Source organism: Anabrus simplex, chromosome 2 (assembly GCF_040414725.1).
Source record: "Anabrus simplex isolate iqAnaSimp1 chromosome 2, ASM4041472v1, whole genome shotgun sequence".
Lineage (NCBI taxonomy): Eukaryota > Metazoa > Arthropoda > Insecta > Orthoptera > Tettigoniidae > Anabrus > Anabrus simplex.
In genome coordinates this window covers 662,166,849-662,190,484 of record NC_090266.1, presented here as the reverse complement: position 1 = coordinate 662,190,484, position 23,636 = coordinate 662,166,849, and the positions used below count along the sequence as shown (strand labels likewise).

Sequence of the window (23,636 nt, the reverse complement as noted above, 5' to 3'; positions counted from 1 at the left end):
AGCATGTGCGTTAACTAGGGCGTAGGTTTTGTTCGCGCATTTAATTGTGAGTATAGACAATCTGTCATTCACAGGTTCGAAATTTGCAACCGATTTAAGGATCTTGGTTCTAACAGCAAACGCGGTTCCAAGCATCACAGCTCCATTGAGGATTCCTCTTTGCGCTTTGCTCTTGAAAAATCGGTAGCCTTCGGATTCAAAAATCTCTTCATCTGGGTACCTTGTTTCCTGTAGGGCCATTATGGATATCTGATTTTCGTGAAGAGCTTTGGTGAGGGTTTTCAGCTTGCCAGTTTGTGTAAGTGAATTTATGTTGAAAGTTGCTAGAAATGTTTTAGATTTTGGCCTGAGTTTTTGACTCTTCGGGGTACACCGAGACGCTCCGACTCGTCTCTTGCATGATGTCGAGTCTCCCCCAGAATCCGAACGAGACTCGTGCGCCGTGGCATTCACGACGAGGGATTTATCCGAAGATTTACCCCCTGGAGTATGTTTCTTGAAATGTTGTGCCATCATGCTTTTTGACTTGACTTTGCTTTGGACGGGTACCCATCCTTTTACAACTGGGGTTGTTAGCCCTAGAGGTTGCCTCAAGATGTTTTCTGGCTTCTGGTCATTTATCAGTCTTCGCCGTAACCCTGGCAAGGGACCAGTTTTTTTTTCACGGTGGTATTTTATTTCCCTACTACCCTCTGACTCTGCTGGTGTTCATCTTAATATACATTTCCATCTGCGCACACAACATTTTCCTACCAAGCATCATAGAAACATGCAATAGGCAATACATACTTCCACATTGCAATAGCGTCAGGAAGGGTCTGTCTGTCTGTCTGTCTGTCTGTCTGTCTGTCTGTCTGTCTGTCTGTCTGTCTGTCTGTCTGTCTGTCTGTCTGTCTGTCTGTCTCTTAGGTCATCAGCCCAGAGGCTGGTTGGATCCTCAAATAACATCACCTAAAGCTATGCAGTTATAGGGAAACCGCAAAAACCAATGGCAGAGCCCAAATGAGGCGTACTCGGGAAGATGAGGAGTGGGGTAGTTTATCCGTCCATAAAACTGGGCCAGATGGCATGTATCGTCGGAACCAAGATTCTGCGATTAATGCCTACAATAATAATAATAATAATAATAATAATAATAATAATAATAATAATAATAATAATAATAATAATAATAATAATAATAATAATAATATATTATTATTTTTTATTTTGAAAAACAGACCCACCCTCACTTCGCACAGGAGCAATTTTGAACTTATGGTGACAGGTCTTACCAAATTTCCTTGTAGACGACTTGGTTGTTCTTCCTCCTCGTGAATGTACGTAGCACAGTGCGGCGATCTTCCAATGCCCTTTCAGTCGCTGGCATATTTGCTCGCTCCTTTATCCACATGCCATATATCCCTTTCACAAAAGACGGCCATATTTCCTGAATCATACGTGAAAATTGGATAATATATACATTATTTTATCTTAATAGGATCTCTGAGTTGAATAAGCAATTTATTTCCATAACGATTGTGTGATTAATCTAAAATTATTTTTTTCTAATTTCATGTTACTTTTTACAGAAAACTATAACACGAATACATTTAAGATAGGCATACACCGTCCTGAACTGTGAATATAGAGATTTTTATACTCAATAATTCTTCTACATACCGCGTGGTTCATTATGGGTACCTCGAATGAAAACCCGTAAAATGGGCACATCAGCCTAAACCCTGGAACAAGTACCTTACAACAGGAGGTGTACAGACAGACTAGGGGCAGGTATTGTATAGGCTGGAAAGTGCACACTGCATGTCAACCCTCGCAATAGCTCACTTGGCAGGGACGCGGTGCCCGAAGGTTCAAATCCCACGCAAGTACTTTTTATTTTGCCGCCAATTGCCTGGGATGTGGTAAGTTTGCGTACTTGAGAGCTTGCACAGACTGATATTTTTATTTGGCCCTGTAACGGTTCGTATGTATCGTGGCATAGGGTACTGAGCTAGGTTGGACGAGGAAGAGGAGGTGAAGGTCTGTGGCTAGGACACATGCAAACAGTTAGCTACGTTGTACACGTTCCAAGCTTCGTAGACCGCAGGTAGGGCAAAGTGTGCCCTATTGAAACGATAACAACACGCGATGGTAGGTAAGTATGTAGCTGCGTGAACTCCCCTTTTTGGGGGCAAGTCACTACATTACTAAACACAACACAGAGCTCAGTCTCTGCCTAGTGATGTATTCCAGCGACGAGTATGTGAATACTGATCGTACCTTCTTAGCGACCATCTTATTTACGGACGAAGCGTTGTTCCACAACAATGGAACCCTGAATCGACACAATATGCATTACTGGAGTGTGGATAATCCCCATTGGGTACCACAGGCAGCTTTTCAGGTACAGGGGGTGGGGGGTGAACGTATGGTGATAGCATTGTGGACGAGCACCTCATTTGTCTCCGTTTCTTTGAGGGAGCTCTGACAGGAGAACGCTATCTGCGGTTTCTCCAAGATGACCTACCACCGTACTTGGAATATGTGCCACTCCTTGACCGCTGCAGGATGTGGTTTGATCATCACAGAACTCGATCGCAAGCGACAGTGGTCGTCCGGAACCATATCCATGCGACGTATCCCGATGAATGGATAGGGAGCGGAGGACCTTTCCCCTGGCCAGTCAGATCGCCCGATCTTACGCCCCTGGATTTTTTCCGCGGGACCATGTAAATCAACCGGTGTATGCAAAGGAGCCGAGCATTCCTGGTCACCTTAGATAGCTCATCACCGAAGCATACCTATCTGTTACTCCATATATGTTGCAACATGCCAGACTATCCTTATAACGTCGCGTGCAGCTCTGTATCTAACAAGGAGGTCGTCAGTTCGAGCAGGTGCTGCGTTAAAAGACGTAGGTAACTGAAATCCTGTCACATGTTTCCTAACCTCTTCCAACCTAGCTCCATACCATGTGCCACCATACCAATGACCCTTTTCAAGGCCAAATAAATAAATCAGTCTGAGAAAACTATAAAGTATGCAACCTTGCCACATCCCAGTCAACTAGCTGTAAAAGAAATAATACATGCGTGGGATTCGAAACACCGAGCACCGTCCACTATCACAAATCCCACCGCGCCCCTGCCAAGTGAGCTATTGCGAGGCTTGGCATGCAGCGCGCAGTTTCTAGCCTATACAGTACCTGTTCCTGGTCAGTGTGTGCATTTGCTGTTGTAAAGTACATATTCTTCTTATCTGCGCTCGGTTTACGGGTTCATAAGTGGTGTTCACAATGAATTAATAAAGGCGCTTACGATTCCCGCTGGTTTCTAGCCCGTAACCACACATCTCATTATATTACCGCAGTTTAGGGTGAGGGGCTGATGTATTTCAGAATTGTAGTAAACGCGGCGGGATGCATAAAACTAAATCGCAAGGGGCTGGTGAACCATCCGGTATACTTCGGGTCTGTCGTTGATGGTTTAGGATGATCACATTTTCTCCACTTGCTTCACTGAAAAGGCCTTACTCGGCTCCCTTTCATCAATGGGATTTGGGATTTGTAGTAAGGATGTAAAGGATAAGGTTAGATCATTACTAGTGTGTGGTTCCAATATATGGGACCCTCACCAGGATTACTTAATTCGATAAATGGAAATGGAAATCCCAATAAAAGCAGCTCGGTTTGTTCTGGGTAATTTCTGACTAAAGAGTAGCGCTACCAAAATGTTGCGAAGTTTGGGCTGGGAAGAATAGGGAGAAAGAAGACAAGTTGCGCGACTGAACGGTATGTTCTGAGCTTTTAGTGGAAAGGCGACATGGAATGACATTAGTAGACGAAAACGTTTGAGTGGGGCTTTAAAAGTAGAAAAAGATCACAATAATGATAACGTTGGAATTCAAGAGGACGAATTGGGGAAAATATTCGTTTATAGGAAGTGGAGTTAGGGATTGTAAAAATTTACCAAAGGAAGTGTATGATAAATTTCAAAATTCTTTGAAACCATTTCAGAAAAGACTAGGAAAACAAGTAATAGGGAATTTTCCACCTGGGTGACTGCCTTGGTGATTTATTGAATTAAAAATTAATATTCCATACATCAAAATCTTTATCGATATATGATCTAGTCAACGGTGGGAAACCGCATCCGTTCGATATGTTTTCAACTTGGCCCGCAAGAGCAGTCATAAAACTACCGGTCTTATTATGTTAGGGTGAAAATGTATAGACATTATTCTGGTATGTAGGCTATTTTAGTCTTTTTATCTAGGATTAGGAATGGGGACGCGGTAGCCGATTGACATGGTCACTAGCTTTTCACACAGGTGGCCGCAATTCGAATTCCGGCCAGTACATGTGGGATTTTTGATTTTTTTCAAGTTGCTTTATGTCGTACCAACACAGATAGGTGTTATGGTGACGATGGGACGGGAAAGGGCTAGGAGCAGGAAGGAAGCGCCCATAGCCTTAATTAAGGTACAGCTCCAGTATTTTGCCTGGTGTGAAAAGAGGAAAACACGGTAAACCACCTTCTGGCTTCCGATAGTGGGGTTCGCACCCACTAACTGCCGAATACTGGATACTGGTCGCACTTAAAGCGACTGCACCTATCGAGCTCGGTGGATTTTCGAAACGAAAACTCACATCCCAAAGTTTCGAATTCCGTATAGTCCTGGAGGTTCCGTGGCTACGATCACGATGTCAATAGTTATAGCACAACAAGGGTACATTTGTGTGTGTGTCCGTGTATGTAAAGGGTCTTTTGGAAGGAAGCGGAGAAAGGCTGTATCCCATGTAGTATTTTCCTAGAGCTACAACGTGAAACTACTGAAAGGCATCTCGAGCATGAGTAGTGGTTGATTTCTGAACCATCTCTTTCCATGATCAGCAGCATGTGCCGTGCTACTCCCGACTGTGTGGCTGATGAGGCCAGTACTAGGTAAAACACAGAAGCTGAGAAAGTTCCTTTTGCTCGTTATTGCAAAGGGGATTGTGTATTTACACATCTTAATAGCCCTATTGCTAGATAACCTGTGAAACTGTGTGTCATTGTACAGTAGTTACTTGCATGTATGACTGTTGCCTTATCCTGGCACATACACCAATGTGAGATTATAATATAACCATCTACCTGACACGATGTAGGAACACCCTTTGCCCGCTGAGGCATCTATTCAACGAGGTGGTGGAAGCTATCCCGGGGTATATGGTACCACAGGCGCAATAGCAGTTCGTCCAGTTGGCATACACTGCTGGGTGGTGGTGATGTACAACGAACCCGCTTTTCCAAGTCGAACCCCGTATGTACAATGGGGTTAATATCGGGACTATTTAGAGGCCACGTAATTAATGCAAATTCACTATCATGTTCCTCGAATGAGTACTTCACAATTCTGGCAGTGTGGCATAGCGCATTGGCCTGCTGGGAGTGGTCGTCACCACCAGGGAACACTGTTGACATAAACGGATGGATCTGGTTCCCACTGACGTCCAGATAACAGATAGCTGCTAGGGATTGGTGTACCGGAATAATGGGCCCCAGTGTGTCCCATGAAAACATCGCCCAGATAGCTGACTTTGTTGATCAGTGGTAGAGTGTGAGCCTCCGGATCCCAAGACAGCGGATTCAAACCCGGCAGAGGTAGTCGGATTTTTGAAGGACGGGAAAAGTCCATTCGACACTCCATGTCGTACGATGTCGGCATGTGAAATATCTCTGGTGACACATATGGCGTTTAACCGACAAAATTCATTAAATCTCAGCCATAGACACCCAAGAGAGTGTTGGTTTACTCGGTCTGTCATCTAGTGGGCCTAGAGTAAAACGTAACGTCGAACTTGACGAGCAGGCAGCCACATGGAGTCAAATTGAAATGTCTGCACACGGTAGCTGAGGCCAAAGGAGTATTATTATCGCCCAGATGATCACACTTCCTTTCTCCTCCACTAGCCTGTCTCCGCCCAACCGTGCAACCACGTGCGATATCTTCCGATGGAAATCGGCCGTCGACTTGATGAACTAGGAATCTGGATTCATCTGACCAAGCATCCACAGTCCAGTGAAGATGATTTTGTACCCACTTCATGTGCTGCTATCGGTGAAATGCAGTCAGCAATGAGGTACGAGAAGGTCGTCACCTGTGCAGTCCCATGCGCAGCAGTGTTCGATGAACCGTGTGCTGGGAAATATTTGCCTGGTCTTCGCCACTGTACTTGTTGGCGATTTCTCGAACTGTGGCCTCGCGTTATCCCACAAGCCACGCCGTTTCGGAGATGCTGGTACCAAAGCACCGTGCTATCAATAATTGCCCTCCATCAACGCGGAGAGATCGGCCGCTTTCCCCATTCTGACGATGGAGACACTACTACTACTACTACAAATAGATGTAGATCTGCTCTAGGCTATATACATACATATACCATGCTACCAGCATGTCACGTGTTATTTTCCCATTCTGGGTTCACTAAATATTCCCGGGTTGGGATAATCGTTATACAATGGCTCATTGGTGTACAACGGTATAGCATTCATGGACAGACTTGGTGCTATGATTTTTACAAGTGGCATGGCACAAACAACAACGTACTCTCAACAATTCCTGGAGAGAAGATGGGAAATGATTGTTATAGTACCGAGCTCGATAGCTGCAGTCGCTTAAGTGCGGCCAGTATCCAGTAATCGGGAAATGCATGCACCAGCCGATCCTACGAGCAACATTTTCACACAATTCACAGCAGGGACTCGCCGCAAAAGGAATGGCATTACTAGCATCGCTCATACCTCAGTCAGTTTCACATTGTCAAAGCCAAGGATAAGATAGAGACAGATCAATGAAAGTAACAAAATTGCTCTAGCCCATACCAGAAGACATAGTGCACTCTAAACACCAGGTGCTGCCAGCAAAGGCATTTTAGTTCCATAGCCATGTTTATTTCACGTCTACATTAAGTAATAGATTGGGGCTGATGGCATGCACCAGCCATGTGTTTCATTAGCTTTGCTTTAGATGGTATGAGGGGAATGATAGTTTAGTGGTTATTACGTTGTAATGTGGATTTCTTATCCGCCATGCATGGACGCGAGGGCTATGTTGACGTCAGAGTCTTCAAAATGAGTTGGAGGTCAACATACCTATAGAGATTCGAGTGGGGAACCCGGTATCGAAGACGACATAGTTAACAGCTTTAGGTTGTGCATGATTAGGCATGGGGCATGTTTTTCAGCTTGTAATTTAGAGAGGGTCTTTTATATGATACCTCAACAGACTAATCCGTAACCGTGTTTGGGATGAGAACTTAGAGAGGATAGATGCGTGGCCGGAAAGAGCCGAGATATGTGTGTGTGATTCCGCAGTGAGACGTGTGAAAGCAGCCCGAGGAGGCTTAGATGCGACAATTAGGCAAGAGAGAGCCTCGATTCGAACTTGTGTATTCTAGATGCGAGACATTGGGAGCAGTAAAGAGAGCATGCTATCCTCATGGGAGATGGGAATTATGTATTTGAGTACAGGCTGATGTGAGGCCTGATTGCGGGATAATATTGGGACACAGTTCGATGTGTCATGATGAGATGCAAATTTAGCTCAGAGACCCGCCTCTCTGACAATGTGCTGAAAGACGAGAATGGGTTTGAAAGCCGAGAGGAGAAATGTTTGTTGCTCCAACGCAGGTAAAGACTCTCGATTTTGGCTGACTGAGCCGCAATGAATGAACTGGGTGTACACACAAACCCGTTATCCAGACCAAGGCAGGTTAGTTCTGTTTGCGTGTAAAAATATGTCGCTATTCAATTTCTCTCCACAGCTGACCAGGTGTTGCTAAGCTTAGCCGGCAATTACCCGCCGTGCGTAATACATGGCAGTTGACATCCAGAGCCCTAGAGCCCTTGCGTTCGAGACCAAGGATCCCAGACGATGACGTCCATTGTATATATATCTGGGTTTTTTCAGGGTGTGTTTATTTTGACCTTGTGTGTACTTGTCCGATGTGTTTTTGTCCATTGTTATTGTATGCATTGTTGATCAAGGGATTTACAGCACGTGCTGATTTTGAGACTGCGAGATTCTGTTCCCTCAACACTTAGTTCCGGGCGGATCCTGTGTTTGTAAATTCAGTGTCCTTTTGGGGGTATATGCCAGTCCCAAGCAAGTGTTCATTATATTTGTTTACCGACTAGTTCGGATTTGTTTAATCAAGCAGAGATGTGCGAATCTATAATTATATTTCACGTAAAGAGACGACTCAGATCGAGACTACGTGCCATGCGCAGTTTAATTTATTTGAATCGTACGTCAAAAAACCACCGTATTCCACAATAATAATAATAATAATAATAATAATAATAATAATAATAATAATAATAATAATAATAATAATAATAATTGTAATTAGGATTCGAGACCCGTGTTTCTATTTAAAATTGTGAAGGCAAATGTTATCATAATATTTTTGTAATTTATTTTTGTTTCATTTCAGAAGATTATCATTCTTTCACTATGCTTATTATTAATAAACTTTTCCACCATATTTTTCTTCGGGTTCTCATTTAAGAATAATGTATTCTAGAACCTGTCGTATGATTTCAAGTTAATTTGAGATATACCTTCCGATCCATACTTTTATGGCCGAACGTACTATGCAGCGTCTCCGCTGAGCTAGGCAAATTGAGGACAGGGAAAGGTACAGTACTCTCAAACATTCGTGGAGAGAAGATGGGCTATGATTGTTATAGTGGCCTGGCTTATACAACAACGTACTCTCAAACAAATCTGGAGAGAAGATGAGCTATGATTGTTATAGTAGCCAGGCATATACAACAACGTACTCTCAGACATTCCTGGAGAGAAGACGGGCTATGATTGTTATAGTAGCCAGGCATATGTTACAACGTTCTCTCAGACATTCCTGGAGAGAAGATGGGCTATGATTGTTATAGTGGCCTGGCTTATACAACAACGTACTCTCAAACAAATCTGGAGAGAAGATGGGCTATGATTGTTATAGTAGCCAGCAGTGGCGGCTCGTTTGGGAGGCGCTAAGGCGCGCGCCCCCCCACGGGGTTCCGTTAAATTAGGGAATTTTAATCTTAAATGTTAACAAGGGAAATATTTTACTATTACTATCAAGGGCGCGAGTTGTACTGTACTGCGGCCCGATGTGTTGCTGGCCCTGCGCAGGAGGGCGCTCTCTCATAGCGGACCAAATACTCCGAGTCTCGCTCGACTGGCCTTGAGGGAGCCAATCAGAGACACAGTAGAGATGTGCTGTTCTAACGGAGATTCCGGCGCGTTTCTGCCGCGGCCTATCGTTGCAGCCAACCTACCCGAAATACTGCTGATTTGATTGGTATTTAGCAGGGTTCAGTTTGTGCCATTTCTCTCCTAAAACTAGGAACTATTTTACTGAGGCACTTGCCTGAGTTAAATGTGCCGGTATATATTTAAAATAGTCTTGTAATTTTTAGGATTAACTAACGAAACGAGTAACGACTGTAACTACTGTCTCCTCGCACTTGACTCATGTTGGCCATACTCACTGGAGAGCGCGATGTTTAGCTGTGTGTTTAGGAATGATCTCGTGAGGTGACGTGACGAGGTGAAATTAGGAGAGAGGTTGTGATTTATATGTAGGCGTAGTGTTATGTTTGCATTTCGTACAGTTTGATTACCATCGAACATTAAAGAACTAACGTTTCCTTCTCTTTCTATCGAAAAGAAAGTCGAACTGAAGGAGTGTGGTAGGCCGACACCAGACTTCTCGTTGAAAAAATCGGAGACCAAGGAAAATGAAAATAGGGCTTTTCAAAGACAAATTAATTCTCCTGACGTATATAACAAGAACACGCGGATATGTGGAAGTGATATCTCAGAAAACTTTTACTGCATTCCTTGCCTGCTATTCTCCCGTTCTAGGAAAGGAGATAAATGGATCACCACACGGGTGATATCAATAGTACCATGGACTCTGAAATGCTTGGTAAAGTCAATGTCATGTCTTGTTTGAGTGATCAGTACAGTGAAACTATTCGTAAACATAATTTGATCGTGAACAAGAACAGGCAAATGTTAATAATAATAATAATAATAATAATAATAATAATAATAATAATAATAATAATAATAATAATAATAATAATAATAATAATCAAAATAATTGCATATGCATTGCACCGTATGGTGTTCGAAGTGTGTATCTTGATAACATGGTTTGAATAACTTGAGATATATTATGGAATTATGAAACTAAGGCGCGCCCCCCACTGCTGATATCCACGAGCCGCCACTGGTAGCCAGGCATATACTACAACGTACTCTCAGACATTCCTGGAGAGAAGGTGGGTTATGATTGTTATAGTGGCCTGGCTTATACAACAACGTACTCTCAAACATTCTTGGAGACAAAATGGACCATGTTATAGTGCCTGGCACATACAACAATGTACTCTCCGATATTACTTAACAGACTTAGAGGTATGATTGTTAGAAGTGGCTTGGTACATACAACAATGTACTCTGCAACATTACTGGAAAGGGAGGCTGTGATTGTTATAGTGGCCTGACACATAAAACAACGTACTCTCCAACATTCCTGGTGAGAAGGAGTGGACTGGCACATACAACAATATATTCTAACATACCTGGAGAGACTTGGGGCCATGATTGTTACAAGTGGCCTGGCACGTACAACAATATACTCTCTAATGTTCCTGGAGACACTTGGAGCCATGATTATTACAAGTGGCCTGGCACATACAACAATATATTATCTAATGTTCCTGGAGAGACTTGGAGCCATGATTGTTGCAAGTGGCCTGACACACCCAACACTGTACTCTATCATTTCTGGAGAGACTTGGAGCCATGATTGTTACAAGTGGCCTGGCACATACAACAATGTATTCTCTAATGTTCCTGGAGAGACTTGGAGCCATGATTGTTACGAGTGGCCTGGCACATACAACAATGTATTCTCTAATGTTCCTGGAGAGACTTGGAGCCATGATTGTTACGAGTGGCCTGGCACACCCAACAATGTACTCCAACATTTCTGGAGAGACTTGGGGCCATGAAAGTTACAAGTGGCCTGGCACGTGCAACAATATACTCTCCAACATTTTCCGTCAAGATGGTGGCTAGAGTAGACACGCGCAAGCTTAGTGCTGCTGCAGTTTGTGTGGTAATAATCAGAGTTGTTGCGCTTTACGGTTCTCTGCACGGGTCTATTCGAGTTAAGGAATCGGTGTGTGCAAGTGAAAAAGTGAGTTCTCCTTTCGCATGGCTACTAGCAGAGAGAAACTACTACATTCCGGCATTCTCTCTGACTGGATGCGCCATTTTCCAGACTTATAGGCGCCTCCCTACTAGCTCTGAGCCGAACAAGCCTAGGCCTGGTCGCTCAGCGATTAGGGGCTTGCTTTGCCTCCTACTACTGGCTGGAGATGTCCACTTAAACCCCGGTCCCACCACTTGTGAAAAGAAAACAGACATAAACATCTATTGTCAGAATGTGCAAAGCCTAAACAACAAGCTGTCTGATTGTGAACTATCCCTGCCAGACTTAAGAGAAGTTGACGTCATCGGACATACTGAAACATGGCTCTCGTGGAATAGTGACAGTGAACTACCACTCAGTGCTAATTACAGCATATTCCGTCGTGATCGCGCTACTGTAGGTGGTGGAGTGATGCTAGCAGTGAACAGTGCGTTACCGTGTAAACGAAGGACAGATCTCGAACGGAACTGTGAGTTAGTGTGGGTGGAGCTACTCTTTCCTCGACGCCCTGTACTTGTGGGATGTTACTACAGACCACCAAACAGCCCATTCTGTGACCTTGAACAGTGCCTGGACTCAGTCATTGCAGCTCTCCCTCATGGTGAAGTAATTTTAATGGGCGACTTTAACCTGTCTATAAAATGGTCATCTCCAACTACCGGACTGTCAGCTCACAACTGTGACACATACTTTATAGACAGTTTTATTAATGGCCTCGGACTGAAACAGTTTAATATGTACCCAACCCGTGGACCTAACACCCTGGATTTCATACTCTCCTCATTAGAACTTAAAACAATAACCCCAGGCAGAAACCTCTTCCTGTGCGACCACCAGTCTCTCGATGCTACATTCCTCCTTCCCCACCCCGCCTCAAAGCAGGACATCCTACCGCCCTACCTACATCTGGCGCCGTGCCGACTGGCCTGCAATGTGTCGTGCCCTGGAATGCCTTCCCTGGAGTCTGCTCGAAATAGCTGATATCGAATCGGCTCTTGACCTGCTGTACGACTGGCTGCAAGCTGCAATTAAAGACTTCGTACCTGCACAACGGGCTACTACCAGCAAATATCAACACTGGATATCACAAGAGACCAGACTGATACTATTTAATAAGAAGAGAGCTTGGCGCCTGTGGAAAGACTTCCCTAACCCACACACTCACAATGCCTTCGTTAAACTCCGCCGCCACGCGAGGTTTACGGTCAGAAGAGACTACAAAACACGTAGACACTGGCACTGAAAACGTCTGCAGCAATCCCAAGCGCTACTGGAGTCTCATCAACACACGGAGAAGGACGGAACGCATTCCTGTCAGCGTGAACCACAACGATGCAACGGCAGACGGCACCGATCGCAATGAACTGTTCAACAGGTATTTGTTCTCCAACTTCTCCCCTCCCTTACAAAACCAGCCGCTCCCTCCCGTTGGTACAGCTTCAAACAGAACCCTATCAAGCATAACTACCACACCAAGTGAAGTTCATAACCTTCTTCAAACTCTTCATACCAACAAAGCTACCGGTGCCGACACTATAGGTCCTCTTTTCCTAAAAAATACTGCCAGCACTCTTTGCGTCCCTCTCTCTAAATTATTTTACAGATGTTTTGCCGCGGGCTATTTTCCTATTACCTGGAAACAGGCAAATATTGTTCCACTTCTCAAATCAGGCAACAAATTTAATGTTTCATCTTACCGACCAATTTCTATTCTCCCCATACTATCCCTTATCTTTGAAAAAATTATACACCAGCGTCTCCTCTCATTCACTTTGCCGTATATCTCAACCAAGCAGCATGGTTTTCTACCAGGTGGCTCTTGTCTTACAAACCTGGCCACTCTGCATAGCTTTGCATCACACGCCATAGCAGCTAAATCACAGCTGGATGTCTGCTACGTAGATATTTCGAAAGCTTTTGATTCTGTAGACCATACTCTGTTGCTCCATAAACTCTCCGAACGGTTTAATATACATGGCAGTCTTCTGACCCTTCTTGCTTGCTTCCTACATAACCGTTGGCAGAGAGTGGTAATATCAGGCACTTCATCCTCATGGTTACCAGTCACCTCCGGTGTCCCACAAGGCAGTACTCTTGGCCCCTTGCTGTTTTCTTTGTTTATGGACGATCTGCCGTCCGAACTCAACGAAACAGCCAATACCCTACTCTTTGCTGACGCTGCAAGATATTTAGGGAGATCAGGAATCCAGCAGATGCAGCTCCGCTACAGTCCTCACTTAATGCCCTCTCGAACTGGTGCCGTACTTGGAAACTTATCCCCAATCCACAAAAATGAAGCCATATGACCATACCACTACGTAAATCTCCTCTACCGACATCATATTACCTACTCGACAAGCCCATCACCGTAGTTACGCAACAGCGTGACCTAGGTGTAATATTCGATACAAAATTACAATTTAAGACTCACATAGAAACATATCCAACCAAGGCTATGAAATTACTAGGCATTCTCTATCGCTTCACGGAAATTTCTGACCCCATTGCTCTTCGTCACTTCTTCCTCACAATCATTCAACCTCTCTTAAACTACTGCTCTCCGATTTGGACAACAGCCTTCCCCTCCAATACTAAGCAGTTAGACAGAGCAGTGCCCTTCTTTGCTGCAATTGTAAGGAACAGAAACCCCAAGCTCAGATGTCTGTCTACGCAGCAGGTATTAATGGCAATTAATATGTCACTGCTGCACATCAGGCGACAGGTAGCTGACCTGAGTTTCTTCCACGATATCTTAAATGGACATTACCGCTCGGAACATCTTGTCTCACTCTTTTCTCTCCGTGTTCCTTCCCGCTCCACCAGAACCACATTCCCCACACTCAGCACTCAATACTTTAACGATCTTTCCTAATCCGCCTCCCAACACTCTTTAACAATATTAATAGGAGACAAGAGCTTGATATAGCATCAAATGAAAGTGTATTCGAGAGGTGTGTAAATAGTCTCTTAAAGATAAGTTGATAAGAAGGGATTATACCGCCATCTTGACCCACGACGACTTGGCTATGAACATGGACATTCTCATGGTTTTCGATTTGGACAGTTGTTATTAGTAGGCTGTGCACCTGATCTTGTTATATTTTGTTATGTTTGTTATATTTTATTATGAAAGTTTACGTTTGTTAAATAGTCTGTTGATAGTGCAAGTGAAATTTGCTCAGTGTAGCTGTATCTTGTGCTTCGTGAATAAATAAATAAATAAATAAATAAATAAATAAATAAATAAATAAATAAATAAATAAATAAATAAATAAATAAATAAATAAATAAATAAATAAATAAATAAATAAATAAATAAATAAGCATTCCTGGAGAGACTTGGAACCGTGATTGTTACAAGTGGCCTGGCACTTACAACAATGTTCCCTATCAATATTCAAGGAGAGAAGGTAGAGAAAGGTATGAGTGCAATCTAGAGTTAGGACATTCGTCGAGTGTCGTTGCGGTAGCGAATGGAACCACTGAACTATGGCTGCCTAGTATTGTCATGGTACGAATGCTCTCACTATTACGGAGGCAGATCTGAAAACCCTCTCCTGACAAAACTTTACACCCTAGGGTTTAGTATTTACCAAATCTATTAAGGGAAAAATATGGGACGGAATGTCAGCAGCTTCTTACACACTTTTCTTTAACTGTTCGGTATAGTTGCTCAAGACATTCTCTATGATATTTTATTTACAGATAAATTACAGAAATACATTGTTGATAATTAACGTAAGTATTGAGGAACTTACCGCCAGTTTCTGTCGAACTCGAACAACGTTGACTTGCCCACTTCCACTTAGTTTCTGAAGTAAGTCAATAGCCGAGCACTGATCCAGACATCCCGAGTCATCAGTAGTCGCCTGATCAAACATCTCTTGCAACCAGCGCTCCCTGAGAGCCTGCTTCTCTTCGAGTCCATCAGGAGCTGTGGAATATATTCATTTTATGAAATTTAACATGTGAAACATTTAACAGTATTTTAACAGGCATCAAATTCAGAAACACTTGTTAATCTGTGACTCACAAGCTCCACGCATTAAGGGTGACTATCACAGTAGTGTCAAAACGAACAAAAGTTAAGAAATAGTATCCAAGAGAGATTTCTCGAACAGAATGCTGGGCTAGTACACTAGAACCACTTCAACCATAAATAAGCAAGTCTTGAACCACTTGATAAGCAACCCGCAAATCCAGTATACATCATGTAGTTCGGAAAGAACTGGTAGATGAAGGAACAAACGGACAATGAGAACAATGGCGATTGTTAACCCTCAAAGAGTCGCGCGGGGTGTTGACAACACCCCACGTTCATTTTGTAGGCGAAATCTTGCGATCGACTTCGTTTAGCGTGCTGTAATCCCTTATACCTCTCAAAGTGACCTTCACCATGAAGTGTTGGGCGAGTGCTTATAATTAGAATTGCTGTGACAGGCTTTAGCGCTCTTCCTTCACACGTGGGGTGTCGCCATACCCCCACGCGACCACTATCGTAACATTTCCCGCTCAGTACTCAGTTCTCGCTTTAGGGCTGATAGTCCCATTTTCTGTGAAAATGTGTAGCTATAAACGACAGGAGGCTAGAATACGCGAAGTTTTAGGAGAAGATGAAAGTTATGAAGAAGATTTCGATAAGTCAGATCCAGAAGAAAGCGACAATTGTGAGGAACTTATCCAAGGCAGTGATACAGAGACTGATAGTGAAGTAGATAATGAGGGACAGAGTGATAATGATTCAGTTCACCATGAAGGAGGAAATCATTACTTGGGTAAATATAAACAGACTAAGTGAAAGAAAGATCCCCTCCAAGGAACGTTAGGATGCGTCAAAAAAACATAGTATTACATTTCCCTGGTGTCAAGACCCATGCTAAAAGTGTTCAGTCAGTGCTCGAGTGTTTTTCGCTACTCGTGGATGATGTGCGTAAAATTGGAAGGGAATTAGCGAATTCCACAATGCATAAAAGCGTCTATACCGAAAGCCTGCCGAAAACCATTCGGGGGAAAAGCGGAAAAACTAACTGGTGCCGATGACCCCAGTAAGACTACAAACATCCTAGAACGAGCTCCGATACAATCACGGTGCACAGTATGCCCCAGAAACAAAGATGTAAAGACTAAATCGTACTGTGATCACTGTTGTAGAATGATGTGCCTGAAACATGAGGAATATGTGTGAAAAAATATTACCAACATTCAGGTGAACCATAAAGTGATACAGACCCATTTTCTGACCTTGTGTTATGTTGAATGTATTCTTACATGTCTTTATACTTCAATCTGATAACAGAAACATTGAGTATAATTCAAAAATATACTTGCATTAATTTGTTTTGTACCGAAATGCTGAAATTTATTAAAAATGTCAATATTTTCGTATGCTTGGATTTTTGTAGATGAATATTGCGCATTTCATGATTTTCATATGCTAGTCTCGTTTGTAAACCTATACTACACATAATAAAATACATTTTTGGAGAAAAAAGTCTTTACGTACCTGGTACGTTGTATTGTGAAATGATAGTTGGGGTGTTGTCAACACCCCGCGCGACTACTAACGTTTCAGATGAGTGAGCGACTCCTTGAGGGTTAATTCTTAGACAAATACTGATTACAGCGTGTGTGTACTTGAGACTACAGTAAACGAACAATAAATTAAAATATTTTACTTTTAGTTAAATAACTTTTACACTTTGCAGTTATTTCGCTAAAAGGAGGGTTTATTTCAGTAAAAGCTATTTTCGGCTGCACCATGAGAAGTTCATTAGAAAAACGGGATCTGTATTTTGACTTGACATAGTTCATTTTTTAAAATTGTTGCACACCAAAATAAGCAAACATAGCAAAAGTTTTTCTGAAAATATGATCTTGATTGCATATGCTTTGCAGCTGAAAAATATTCCAATGTATCTACAACTTTACAGTAACACGAATGCCGAAAATAAGGTAACGTGCCATTTTGCACGGATTTGTACTACAGTTCCAGCGTTAACTTTACAGTTTTGATGTGCATAGGATGTGATAAAAGGTCAAAATCATACTCCAGATTTTTGAAATCGGCAAATCTATTTCCTAAGAATTTGGCGTTGAAATTTTCTAACAAGGGAATATATTAACTAAAAGCATTTTTCTCATTTGTATTTTGTGGGATTGCAAACAGGGTACACGATATAGTTTTCCCTCCGGTAGCTGTTCGTTGTTTGTTACTTACGTTCGCTGTACGAAACAGTGACGGGGGAATGCACACCAACTCCTTGAAGTGCCAGTGAACTTCGGGAATACAAGTAGTTTGTGTTACGTCAAACTTTGCTGTCGACACTGTCGGCCATTTGCTGGACACTTAAGAAAAACAAAAACAATTGAATGTAGTAATGGCCGCTATGTTTGGTAAAGTATGTAGCGAAGATATGAAGTGATGTAAGCTGTATAAAGAAGTGTTTTAACATTAAATTCAGTGCAGACCCATAAAATATGTTCCTGCGTGTAATGGTATTACACAACATTTAGTGGCGACCGTGACAGGATATTTACGACTCGTAGAAGGAAGAATCATCGTACCCACATGGAATATGCCTCGATAAATTACTGAAGCAAAGGAGAGCGAGAAGGACTTCGTTCACGAAAATCGCTAAACAGATTAGTGTTTTGACTGAAAGGGAAAATTTTAATATCAGGGAACTTCAATCATTAATCACCTTGTTAGAAAGTAAGATAGCGATTTTGAACGAACTGGATTCGAAAGTGCTTGATTTGTTATTAGATGATGACGAGGCTGATATTGAAAAGGGCCTGATGAGTATCAGAAAAAGTATCTAGACGTTAAATTACGTATTTCCGGAATACCGGTTCAACAAACCGAATATGAAGCGGGCAGTGTTGGTAGTAGGACTAGCAACCAACAAACCAAGAAATTAAAGTTGCTGAAGTTAGAATTCCGCACTTTTGGAGGGCATTTAAAGGAGTGGTTACCATTCTGAAGTCAGTTCCCAAAAATATATGAACATCTGAAACAGCTGTGGAGGATAAATTTCAATATTTAATACAGGCAACAGTAAAAGGATCACGTGCTAGGCAGGTAGTTAGGACCCCCCCCCAACACGAATAAAATACAGCAAAGCAATTGAAAGCCTAAAATCTCGTTTTGGCCAAGAAGATCTTGTTGTGTAGGTTTATGTACGTGAGCTGTTGAGGTTAGTTTTACACAAGGCCTCGCAATCCAAATCAAGAATTGCATTGTCTCAACTTTATGATCAGTTGAAAACACAGCTGAGATCACTAGAATCACTTGGGGGCACAATAGACAAGGGTGCCTGTATGTTATTTCCCCTTGTTGAATCGTTCCTCCCCGAAGACTTATTAAGAATTTGGCAGCGCAGTATTCCATTTACCTCTGCTACGAATGCTAAAGAACGTCTGGAGGGGTTAATGAAATTCCTGAAGTCGGAGGTGGAAGGTGAACAGAGAATAAACCTTGCTACATCTGGGTTTGACTTAAGGTGTGAAGGGACAAATGAAAAACCGAAGCACAAGGGGAAGGATTCAGACGACAACATTCCTACAGCTATCGGGTTATTAACATCAAATCAACGTAAGGATGACAAATCTTTGTTTTGTGAGGGTCTTCATACCAGTGCAGATTGCTTCTCCGCTAGAAAAATGTCAATGGAAAGTAAATAGAAACTGTTAAGGGGAAATGGGTGTTGTTATATGTGTCTGAAGTCAGGACATATGGTAAAGAATTGTGAGGCGAAAAACATAAAATGAATAATTTTTTGAGTGGAACCATGTTGTTTTAATGTGCAGACACTTGTTAGAAAAACAACATGCTGTCCCCAAAGAAGTTAACAACAGTGAAGAAAATGCAACTCAGGAAATCACGTTGGCAAATGATTCCACCTCTCCAAAGGTGTTGTTACAAACACTTCGTGTAAATGTAAGATCTGATAGAAAGACTGAATGTGTTCGTGCTTTAGTGGATACTCCCAGAAATCATACATTTTGCGGAAGACGGCTTTAAAGATGGGTTACACTTCACTACGAAAGGAAATCATCTCACACTCTCTTTTTGGTGGTGTGGCAACTCAACGGAAAGAACATGAAGTTTACAGGGTGCGTGTAGGGGACCTGAATGGTGAATTTCGGTGTAATTTTGAAGCTTTAGTCCAAGAAGTGATCTGTGGAGACATTTTAATGTTACGGAAGGGGAATGGATGAACGAGCTGAAGAAATTGAAGATAGATATCACCGATAATGAGGCAGGTTTGGGGCCTATAGAAATACTTATTGGGGCAGATGTGGCTGGCAAACTTCTAACAGGAAGAAGAAAATTGCTATCGTGTGGTTTAGTTGCAGTAGAGACATTGTTAGGCTGGACCTTGATGGGAATGATTCCTAATACTAAGTGAAGTGAAGAAAATGAAGGCTTGCTTATAACTTCTGTGTTTATTAAAGAGGCAAGTATTACTGATTTGTGGAGGTTGGATGCAATAGACATTTTGCATCCTGTAGAGAAATTTACGAAGAGGGAACGAGAAATCCAAATTAGCCGAACTTGATATCGACCTTCTTCAGTGCGATGAATACTTTGGAGGAAATGATCTTTCGCTGCAATTTCTCGTTCCCTCTTCGTAAATTTCTCCACAGGATCCAAAATATCTATTGCATCCAACCTCCACAAATCAGTAATACTTGCCTCTTTAATAAACATGGAAGTTACAAGCAAGCCTTCATTTTATTCACTTCTCTTGGTATTAGGAATCATTCCCCTCAAGGTCGACACCCGTCTTGCCATCAAATCTGAATCTCGCTGAAAGAAGACTGGGTTAGATGAGGAAGAAATTATCTGAAGATCTTTTTCGAGGTTACAATGAAGTGCTTGAAGATTGGTTGGCTGAGGAAATTTAGAGAAGTGCCTGAATCTGAACTTGTTCATTGTTGTCAATGCTTACCGCATTGACCAATTGTAAAGGAAAACATTTGCAACTACAAGAATCAGACCTGTTTTTGATGCTTCGGCAAAACTAGGCAGTTCTCCATCTTTAAATCAATGTCTTGAAACTGGTCCAAATCTGATTGAACTTATCCGAAAGGTGCTGTTAAGATTTAGAGAAAAGAAGATAGGAGTGCTTGCTGATATTAAACGAGCATTTTCACAGATTGGTATTCGCCCTGAAGACAGGAACTTTCTATGATTTTATGGTGGAACTGTTAGAAAAACTGGAAGTTAGGGTATTCCAGCATGCAAGAGTGGTTTTTGGTGTAAAGTGTAGTCCTTTCCTCTTAGGATCTGTAATGTCCGGCTCCATGGCTAAATGGTTAGCGTGCTGGCCTTTGACCACAGGGGTCCTGGGTTCGATTCCCGGCAGGGTCGGGAATTTTAACCATCATTGGTTAATTTCTCTGGCACTGGGGCTGGGTGTATGTGTCGTCTTCATCATCATTTCATCCTCATCACGACGCGCAGGTCGCCTAAGGGAGTCAAGTCAAAAGACCTGCATCTGGCGAGCCGAACATGTCCTCGGACACTCCGGGCACTAAAAGCCATACGCCATTTCATTTCATCGAACACCGCTTATTTACAGAAGAAGATTCAAATCATTCTCTTAAAGTAACGTTACTGCACAGTTTTTACGTTGATAATGCTGTTTCAAGTGTGGATAATGAAGCTGAACTCAATGCATTCATGTCAGAATCAGTCAAAGTCACGGCAAATGCCAAGTTCGAGCTTAGGGTTTGGGAATCGTCAAGTGAATAATGTCATAGTGCTCATGATAGCTCCTATTCTGCAGTAATGGGTTTGTTGTGGAATCCAGAAAGTGATGAACTCAAAGTTAACATGAGTTGGATTACAGATTTCCATTTTGACACCATTACCAAGAGAACAAACATGTCGATCTCTCTCAATGTGTTCCATCCTATAGGTTATAGTTGTCCTGTTATTGTATGTTGTGTCCTAAACTGCACCTGCAGAAAATGTGGAAGACGGAACTTGCCTGGGATACAGAAGTAGACGATACTATCAAGAATGAATTTCTGTTTTGGTATGAATAACTCCTTCAATTAGAAGAAATTGTCATCCCCCAATTGGTACTGAAACCTGTGAATATAGAGGAATGCGCTTTACACACCTTTTGTGATGCCTGTCTAAAGGCATATGCAACAGTAGTTATCCTCAGAGTAGAGACAATCGACAATGTTCAACTTCATCTGTTGGCAGCCAAGACACGAGTCTCTACTATAAAGAAGATTTCTATGACTCGTTTGGAGCTTATGGCTACAACTATAGGAGCAAGGCTTGCGAAGTCAGTTCTGGACGGATTAGGATGGAAAAGAGTGAAGACTTTGTTCTGGAGCGATTCAGATACAGTAATTGCGTGGATTACCAGGGGAGACAAATGGACAGTCATTGTCAGAAGTCGAGTTGATGAAATTAGGAACATCACTTACTCTGAATCTTGAAAGAATATTCCAGGGTAACTTAACCCTGCATATTTGCCTTCCACGGGCTGCAAAACTAAACAATCAGTTGCTTCTAGATGGTGGAAGGGACTTGCATGGTTGAATGAATCACCAGAAAAGTGGTGTTATCAGAACAGTGAAACTCCGAACTGATCAGGGCGAGTTATTACATACAATACAAAGGATTTATCCATTGGAAGTGTGTTCTGATAACCCTATTGTGGCTCTCTCGCAACTGTGATTCTTCAGGTGTACCAAAGGACGACAACAGTGGTTATCCAGTTGTTACTCGAAGTAGTCGAGCGGTGAGAGTTCCTGACAGACTTGAGTTGTAAGCAGTAGGTTTGCATTTCTTGGTATTGTTGAGTAGCCTTCTGCTACTCAGGGTGGGAGCATGTTACGTTAGACTTTGCTGTCGACACTGTCGGCCATTTGCCGACAGTTCCATCTGTTGGACACTTAAGAAAAAACAAAAACAATTGAAGGTAGTAATAGCCACTATGTTTTGTAAAGTACGAAGCAAAGGTATGGAGTGATTTAAGCTGTATAAATAATTGTTTTAACATTAAATTCAGTGCAGACCCACTGCAAGACTTCCTTAAAATATGTTCCTGCGTGTAATGGTATTACACAACAGTTTGTATTACTCGAAATCTCAAGAACCACTCGTGGTCCATGAAGCAGGAAATTCCTATGCATGAATTAACAAGGGAAGCCTCTGAGTGGCATTTGCTTTCATACAGGCTGAGCAATATGTACCACTCACCTATCATATGTATGAGATGTTGATAATAACATGATCCGTACAGTGACCCTTTCTTTAACCCAAGTCACCCAACTTCTTAGAAAGATTCCCCAAAACTGAAATATTTGTTATGCAGCTCCTTTCATAATAGGTGATTTAGCTGACCGACAAGAGCAAACCTCCAGAAAGACAAAAATGTATGAAGAGCTTACACCTAGATAGATTTGCAATCTAAAGTAAATGTTACAATGTTACGACAGAGAGGCCATTTGGGAATTCAGACCAGGACCGTACGGATGCTGCGTTATTGGCAGCGAGCAGAGAGGCTGTCAGCGGGCGCGCTGGATTCATAAAGGTTTGTGACGTCACACTTCACTGAAACTTACTGTGCGCTCTATCACCAGTATAATGACTGACCCTACTACAAGTGGTTCAAAGCGAAGGCCTTTAACTCAGCTGTCGTTCTGAACTGAATGGGAAGTGTTCTATCTGTTAACTGAAGATGAAGGGATGAAAAAATGCTTAATTTGTTATAAAATATTGAACCACTCGAAAAGAATCAACCTAAGGAAACATTATAATGAATAATTATTATGAATAAGATGATGTTTAGCACGAGTAAACCGACTAAAAGAGGAAATATACTACGAAGAAGTAGGTATAGAGCCCAGTTCCTTTTCCAGTATTTATGACTAATTTATGCCCAATCGCACTAGCCCAGTAAGTACGCTTCGAAATGAAGCGAATTCTAACAATTCCCTTCTGCTACGTATTAGAATACTCCCATCTCCTAGCTCCGGATCGCCTGAAATTGGGGAGAGAGCATTCATTTATTTCAATTAATTAAATGTGATACATGCATTATATTCTCTTACAATTACTTGACCATTCCTACATTCAATATAGTTTATTTGGTCCTAGACGTTAACAATGCTATATACTCCAGAACAACATATATTTTCCCCTCCCTTAGCTTATTTAGTGCTTACTTTTTTGTCACATGTCTTATGGAGTTATCCTACTATTACAACATACATTATGACTGAATTGTATGAGTGGATGACTGCATGAATTGGTAAATGGACGGTTTCGTGATTGAATTGTGGTCGGGCGTGAATCAGTGAATAACACTCTTCTCACCCGGTCACGGACAGCCACTAACTGCGGAGA

At 42.2% G+C, this 23,636-nt stretch overlaps 1 protein-coding gene across 3 annotated transcripts in view; it reads right to left on the bottom strand.

The window, feature by feature from the left end:
* The window catches only part of LOC136864335 (inactive phospholipase C-like protein 2), a 786,053-nt gene that overhangs the window by 330,548 nt on the left and 431,869 nt on the right, over positions 1 to 23,636 (bottom strand). For all 3 annotated transcript variants that reach the window (XM_067141176.2, XM_067141177.2, XM_067141178.2), the window contains exon 4: positions 15,016 to 15,191. In XM_067141176.2, the coding sequence (XP_066997277.1) occupies positions 15,016 to 15,191 (176 nt within the window). The remainder of the gene's footprint in view (positions 1 to 15,015; positions 15,192 to 23,636) is intronic.